Genomic DNA, 8,749 nt, shown 5'->3' with positions numbered 1-8,749 from the left:
TGTCTCCCGCTAGAGAGGTAATAACGACAAAATAACCCGTGAATATATGTGTGAAATATTCCAACATTTGACCCAACATCAAACTTACCAAAATGTCTCCCGCTAGAGAGGTAATAACGACAAAATAACCCGTGAATATATGTGTGAAATATTCCAACATTTGACCCAACATCAAACTTACTCAAAATGTCTCCGCTAGAGAGGTAATAACGGCAAAATAACCCGTGAATATATGTGTGAAATATTCCAACATTTGACCCAACATCAAACTTACCAAAATGGACGGGTTATTTTGTCGTTATTACCTCTCTAGCGGGAGAGAATACTTGTGTGGATAATGATATGACGATTTTTGTAATCGATGTTATAAGTGTAATTAAACCAGATAATGTCAGGTTTAACCATTAAAATACATCCAGGAGGTTGTCAGACTTTTCCCCAGCAAGTTTATCAACACCTGTATTTCCAGTGCTTCTAAATTCCAACAGATATTGTGCATGAGATAAACGAATTTTACATTGAATGTTATTGCGTGTCCTGATGTTAAACAGTGGTAAAACTGGCGCTTCAAACAAACCGATGTTTCGTTCCTTCCTTTAGAACTTTTGGTGAGGCGTTACGGCCAATTTTAAAGCTTTAACATTTCTCAATTGCTCTATTGCTCTGAATTACCGGATTTTATTTGTTTGCCCACCGTTACAGGGCTGCAGGGGCACCGAACTCAACCATGATAATCCATCAGAATTATGGGTACTATCTTACACCTAGTGTTTGACGTCACTAAAACCACTTTAGTTTTCACCCAATAGAAGGCTGGGATATACGGATAACAATCAGTATGGATACGAAGTCGACCAATGAAACATTCAGAGGCATGAATGACGGTAATTGACGCCCCTCCCCTTATAATGTGAGGTGACGGCGAGGCGGAAGGCTCAGCATGGCCAAAACACTGTCGTTCCACAGTGATTTACAGTAGCCGGTGGCCGAAAGTCCCATATCAGGACTGTAGTTTTAACTTGGTTACTGCTCTAAGCAAAACACTAAACTCTGTGTCCCCGCGCGTGCCACACAAGACCAACCAATCCATTGTTCCGAACCACACTAACTCACCTGTAAGTACGATGCAGTCTTTCCGTGTCTCGGTCGACGTGGTTGAGGATCCACCCACGCGGAACACCGCCGACCTACGGTCTTCCAACAGCCGACCCTCACCATGTTCTGATCCCGGCTCAATGGCACCGATATCTACGTCCTCCGACTCCGACGAACACGGAAAGGTTTGGTTCGGCGACCGTCTTAAGACACCTCCCTCTGACCAATCACTGGAAGAGAAGGGCAAACTGTCACCCTCGGAGTCAAAAGGAAGAAAAGGTAGGAATGAATGTCCAGTATCAAATAATAAAATATGGTTAACTTTAGTTTATTATAACATGTTAATAGATGAGACATGTACTAAATAATAAAAACGAAGATAAAAACTAATGTAGCTTAACCAATACACCTTCAAGACGTAAATCTAGCTAGTTTTGTAATGTATGTTACAATGTGGAGTTAACCAGTACACCGTTAGGACGTAAATCTAGCTAGTTTTGTAATGTATGTTACACGTGGAGTTAACCAATACACCTTCAAGACGTAAATCTAGCTAGTTTTGTAATGTATGTTACATGTGGAGTTAACCAGTACACCGTCAGGACTTAACTCTAGCTAGTTTTCTAATGTATGTTATGGAGTTAACCAGTACACCTTCAAGATGTAACTCTAGCTAGTTTTGTAATGTATGTTATGGAGTTAACCAGTACACCTTCAAGACGTAAATCTAGCTAGTTTTGTAATGGATGTTACATGTGGAGTTAACCAGTACACCATCACTACGTAGCTTTGGCTAATTTTGTAATGGATGTTACACGTGGAGTTACCAGTACACCGTCAGGACATAACTCTGGCTAGTTTATTAATCTATGTTTCATGTGGAACTAACCAGTATACCGTCAGGGCATAACTCTGGCTAGTTTCGTAATGAGTGTTACATGTGGAGTTAACCAGAACACCATCACTACGTAGCTCTGGCTAGTTTTGTAATGTATGTTACACGTGGAGTTAACCAGTACACCATAACTACGTAGCTCTAGCTAGTTTTGTAATGGATGTTACACGTGGAGTTAACAAGTACACCGTCAGGACGTAACTCTAGCTAGTTTTGTAATGTATGTTACATGTGGAGTTAACCAGTACACCATCACTACGTAACTCAAGCTAGTTTTGTAATGGATGTTACATGCGGAGTTAACCAGTACACCGTAAGTACATAACTCTATCTAGTTTTGTAATGAATGCTACATGTGGAGTTTGGTGAGATATTTTGGTGTTCTAATTTCAGCTGTTTACATTTGGTTTTAGTCTTCAACAAAATAGTTACAAAAGTGCAACATGTTTCTTTCACTTTGGTACAATGACGTCATTATAACAGTTGCTCACTGTTTCGCAATAGACCAAAAACTGTCTAAAACGTTTATATAAGATTAACACTGGATCTCTCAAAGACAGAGGATCAATAATATTCTAAACCTTTATATCTGATTTACACTGTGTGGACGAATGATGAACAATATTCTAAACCTTGATTGACACTGTGTGGACGAATGATGAACAATATTCTAAACCTTGATTGACACTGTGTGGACGAATGTTGAACAATATTCTAAACCTTGATTAACACTGTGTGGACGAATGATGAACAATATTCTAAACCTTCATATCTGATTAACACTATATGGACGAATGATGAACAATATTCTAAACCTTTCATGAAGGTTTAGAATATTGTTCATCATTCGTCCACACAGTGTCAATCAGGCATGAAGGTATAGAATATTGTTCATCATTCGTCCACACAGTGACAATCAAATATGAAGGTTTAGAATATTGTTCATCATTCGTTCACACAGTGTCAATCAGATATGAAGGTTTAGAATATTGTTCATCATTCGTCCACACAGTGTCAATCAGATATTCTGATTGACACTATGTGAACGAATGATGAACAATATTCTAAACCTTCATATCTGATTGACAATGTGTGAACGAATGATGAACAATATTCTAAACCTTCATATCTGATTGACACTGTGTGAACGAATGATGAACAATATTCTAAACCTTCATATTTGATTGTCACTGTGTGGACGAATGATGAACAATATTCTAAACCTTTATGCCTGATTGACACTGTGTGAACGAATGATAAATGTCCCTGAACAGATAGATCTCCTATGAAAGTTATTGTTTCTAGTTCTGTAGCAGATCTCTAGTGAAAAGTGGAATACTGATGAATGAATACTCACAGCCTGCGTGGATTTAAAATCTGAAGCAGTGGATATCCAAACTTTTAATGTAAGTGGTAATCTGAAAATGGAAAGTTGCTGTAGAAACAGTTTATATTAAAGCAATTTTCAACATGTAAATCAGCAATTCACGTGACAACCATGGCGGATGTAAAGTCGCAGTGAAATAGCATGTATCAGAACTACGTTTTGTGTCTGTTTGTCGGTAATGTGATGGGCCCCTGGTTCCTACACTAGCATAATGCCTCCGAAAATTGATCGCTTTTGGGAAGGGTACGTAATAACCCATTTTAAAAGCAAAATATTCGTACACTCAGATCATAAAGGTAGGATACATCGAAGTAAGGGATATCCCTTGTACCCACTGGCATTAGAAAACCAAAGAATATTTAGCAATACAATAACCATAATAAAGAGACTTGCAACAAGTCTTACTCAAGTCGCAGAAACAAAGTGCAGAGCCTTGTAACAGATGAAACTCCACGAACACAAAGGTCAGTGGCAAAAGTTGTCCAACTGACCCAAACAACAGTACACAACATAATCAAGAAGGAGACTCAAGTCACAAGTTGCTTCTACCAGATCGTCGCTTATCTCAAACTGTTCCATATGAAGACATACCTGTAAAGTCGCTGAATTCAGAGTGATCGTACTGTTGAAACTGGGGCTGGGAAATCGTTGACGTCGTACATTATATGGATGATGGAAAGTCTGCAATAGTGTGCTTTGGACATGACAGCCTTTGAACGGAATCTTTTGCAATTGAAACTATGCTGCAGAGATATTGACAAGATGCAAGGTGGTCAGGTAGAACATGACAAGATGTCGTGATGCGTGACGACGTGGTGAGACTCCAAAATCGTTTTAATATAACATATAATCAGACTCTGGATTAAATGGATTCTGAAACTTAATTTACTAACGGCTCTGTCTGACAGAAATACTTCTGAGCTTAAATCCAATGTATATCTCAGTCCTCGCTTCTTCAGAAACATTCGAGTTATGTTCACGAATCACAATAGCGTGTTCTATGTATCAGGTGTTTCTGTCAACATTCGAGTTATGTTCACGGATTACAGTAGCGTGTTTGATGTATAACACTGTTTCTGTCAACATCCGAGTTATGTTCACGGATTACAGCAGCATGTTTTATGTATAACGGTGTTTCTGTCAACATTCGAGTTATGTTCACGGATCACAGTAGCATGTTTTATGTATAACGGTGTTTCTGTCAACATTTGAGTTATGTTCACGAATCACGTGTTTTATGGTGTTTCTGTCAACATCCGAGTTATGTTCACGGATTACAGTAGCGTGTTTTATGTATAAGGTGTTTCTGTCAACATCCGACTTATGTTCACGAATCACAATAGCGTGTTCTATGTACAGGTGTTTCTGTCAACATCCAAGTTATGTTCACGGATCACGTGTTTTATGGTGTTTCTGTCAGATGTATTTAAACATCACACCAATACCCCTTTAACACAACTTGTATTCTATAATCTGCAAGAATCTCTATGAAAATATAACTTCTTACTATGATCCAGCACAGTGTTGTCACTATTTATACCTGGTCTAACTTGTTAAATATAACTTCTTACTATGATCCAGCACAGTATTGTCACTATTTATACCTGGTCTAACTTGTTAAATATAACTTCTTACTATGATCCAGCACAGTGTTGTCACTATTTATACCTGGTCTAACTTGTTAAATATAACTTCTTACTATGATCCAGCACAGTGTTGTCACTATTTATACCTGGTCTTGTTTCACCAAGTGGGGAGGCGGAGTGTTAAAATCAAGCTTACAACAACGATCTGAGGGGACTTTTTTCATCAAGTGGGGAAGCGGAGTGTTAAGATCAAGCTTACAACAACGATCTGAGGGGACTTGTTTCATCAAGTGGGGAGGCGGAGTGTTAAAATCAAGCTTACAACAACGATCTGAGGGGACTTCAAGTGGGGTGGCGGAGTGTTAAAGTCAAGCTTACAATAACGAGCTGAGAGGACTTGCTTCATCAAGTTAGGAAGAGGATTAAGACTTTGGCAATATTTTCAGGTTTCAGTGTCGCCATTGTTTTCAAAATACAAGCTTACTACGCCTTTTTGGTTCATGATACCTGACATTGTGTTCCCTTGACAACGGTCTTATTTTACTACGCCTTTTTGGTTCACGATATCTGGCATTGTGTTTCCTTGACAACGGTCTTATTTTACTACGTCTTTTTGGTTCACGATATCTGACCTTGTGTTTCCTTGACAACGGTCTTATTTTACTACGTCTTTTTGGTTCATTATACCTGACATTGTGTTTCCTTGACAACGGTCTTATTTTACTACGTCTTTTTGGTTCACGATATCTGGCATTGTGTTTCCTTGACAACGGTCTTATTTTACTACGTCTTTTTGGTTCACGATATCTGGCCTTGTGTTTCCTTGACAATAGTCTTATTTTACCGTGAATTCCACAAGTCTTTGATGCGCTGAAAAGGTCGGGTGGGGGAGAGGGATTTTATAGCCTCTCGTCAAGAAATGTCGAGGTATTGAACGAGAGAGACGACAGCACGTGCCACATTCTCGTGGTAGACTGCTCATGTTACCACAGACTCATGGAATTGAACATCACTTATATTTCATGTAGCTGTTACAAGACACACACACACAGATATATATATATATATATACATGTGCATGTGTGTATTCCTTTTGATCGTGGTATTCAAGTTAAAAACGATTACAGTGTGAAGCGAGTCAACTAGCGACTGTTAGGTGTAAACACGTTAAAATCATGAGGGTTTATAACTAATAGATTTTATCAGAACACGTTCTTTCCTCATGGAGCACTCACACAATAATGATAGTCTGAAGTCACTCTATTTATACAAACATGTGTATTCAAACACTACAAGAAGTTCGGATAAGTGAGCTGTATCAGTTTTGTGAAGATTGAACTTCAAGTAGAACTCGACCATCCTCTTCGGTTCCCAAGTATTCAGGCCAAGAGTAACAAAACTATTCGTGTGATCGGAACAGAAACATTGGGTTTGGTGGGCACAGATTGTCTTAACACTTGGTACATTCAGACCTACCTACATCTGTTCCATACAGAGTGTCCTTACCGGACCTACACGGACTTACTCGTATTTTACGATGTTGGAGAGATAATGACACCGAGGTTAAGAAGGCAATTATTGTTTAAGTAATTGTTAGTCTGATCGGTTTAGTATTTCCTGGCGTCACGGAGACCTGGGATCGATTCCACTTGAAGCCGAAAGTATGAAACACCCAAACATCTTATTATTACGTTACGTACAGAGAATACATAGCGTTCAACTGTAGAGCTGCTTGTTACCAGCTACCCAAATTTCTTTAATCTTGATCTCACATCAAAAACTTACACAATTTGAAACATGTATTACTATTATACTTCTTTTACATTAAACCTCAAACTGACAGTAACTCTGGAATTATCTCGTCACAACTAAAACTGACATTAACTCTTGTCACAACCAAAACTGACAGTAACTCTGGAATTATCTCGTCACAGCTAAAACTGACATTAACTCTTGTCACAACCAAAACTAATAGTAACTCTGGAATTATCTCGTCACAACTAAAACTTACATTAACTCTTGTCACAACCAAAACTCATAGTAACTCTGAAGTTATCTTGACACAACCAAAACTGACAGTAACTCTGAAGTTATCTTGTCACAACTAAAACTGACAGTAACTCTGGAATTATCTCGTCACAACTAAAACTGACATTAACTCTTGTCACAACCAGAGCTCACAGTAACTCTGAAGTTATCTTGTCACAACCAAAACTGACAGTAACTCTGAAGTTATCTTGTCACAACTAAAACTGACAGTAACTCTGGAGTTATCTCGTCACAATCAAAACTGACAATAACTCTGGAATTATCTTGTCACAACCAAAACTGACAATAACTCTGGAATTATCTTGTCACAACCAAAACTGACAGTAACTCTGGAGTTATCTCGTCACAACCAAAACTGACAATAACTCTGAAGTTATCTCGTCACAACCAAAACTGACAATAACTCTGAAGTTATCTCGTCACAACCAAAACTGTAACTTCAGAAGTCGTCTTTTCACAACCAAAACTCATAATAAACCTGAAGTCCTGAGATGATATAGTGGAAGTATTGTTATTAAAATAAACGTTCTTTCTTTATTAGTGATACAGATATTCTTAAATGTATTTTGTAAATATTTGTTTTCCACATTCTCCTTACTTACACTTTAACTATAAGATGTTTTAGGTGTGTGTTCCATGTTCTCCTTGCTTACACTTTAACTATAAGATGTTTTAGGTGTGTGTTCCATTTTCTCCTTACTTACACTTTAACGATCAGATGTTTTAGGTGTGTGTTCCATGTTCTCCTTACTTACATTTTAACTATAAGATGTTTTAGGTGTGTGTTCCATTTTCTCCTTACTTACACTTTAACTATAAGATGTTTTAGGTGTGTGTTCCATTTTCTCCTTACTTACACTTTAACTATAAGATGTTTTAGGTGTGTGTTCCATTTTCTCCTTACTTACACTTTAACTATAAGATGTTTTAGGTGTGTGTTCCATTTTCTTCTTACTTACACTTTAACTATAAGATGTTTTAGGTGTGTGTTCCATTTTCTCCTTACTTACACTTTAACTATAAGATGTTTTAGGTGTGTGTTCCATGTTTTGTGGGTTTATGTAGTGGATTTATCGTTACGTATATTGATCGCATAAATTTAGAAACATCTTTATGATTAAGGTATTTATATCGGGATCTTTCCTACTGCTTATTATGTTAACACTAACTAGCTCTCACCCTGAACAAAATCAATGAGAAAGGTAGTCTTGGTTTTACTTCTATTATATCAGGTACGTGTATGGTTATTACATTTGTACTAAGTGACGACAGATAGCTTGACACAACCAATTAATATGTCAGATTTTCATTTCACAGATCCTACTCAAGATATCAACACCATTCGTCGCTATCGAACAGCCTTCACCCGTGAACAGTTGTCGCGATTAGAAAAGGAATTCTGCCGGGAAAACTACGTTTCGAGACCGCGTCGTTGTGAACTTGCTGCCGCGCTTAACCTTCCGGAAAGTACGATAAAGGTGAGATAACCAGTTTTAAACAAATATTTTTTATGTCTCTAGATAGTTTAAACAGTACTTTAACACATCTAAATACTTAATGTAAGGAACTAGAATCTACTTAAAGTCTCTGTACATAATCTATAAAGTTAACACATCTAGATATCTAAAGTAAGGAACTGGAATTTACTTAAAGTCTCTGTACATAATTTATAAAGTTAACACATCTTGATATCTAAAATAAGGAACTAGAATCTACTTAAAGTAAGGAACTAGAATC

General features: G+C 37.6%; 1 protein-coding gene across 1 annotated transcript in view; it reads left to right on the top strand.

Moving 5' to 3' along the window:
• Window positions 1-1,124: 1,124 nt before the first annotated feature.
• LOC106471110 (homeobox even-skipped homolog protein 2-like) overlaps window positions 1,125-8,749 on the top strand; it is a 10,389-nt gene continuing 2,764 nt past the window's right edge. Inside the window, exons 1-2 of the mRNA XM_013931697.2 lie at window positions 1,125-1,374; window positions 8,330-8,490. Coding sequence (XP_013787151.1) covers window positions 1,125-1,374; window positions 8,330-8,490 — 411 coding nt within the window. The remainder of the gene's footprint in view (window positions 1,375-8,329; window positions 8,491-8,749) is intronic.

This window comes from Limulus polyphemus, unplaced genomic scaffold (assembly GCF_000517525.1).
Source record: "Limulus polyphemus unplaced genomic scaffold, Limulus_polyphemus-2.1.2 Scaffold4414, whole genome shotgun sequence".
Classification (NCBI taxonomy): domain Eukaryota; kingdom Metazoa; phylum Arthropoda; class Merostomata; order Xiphosura; family Limulidae; genus Limulus; species Limulus polyphemus.
Note: the sequence above shows the minus strand (reverse complement) of the source record. Positions and strands in the feature narration are given on the sequence as shown.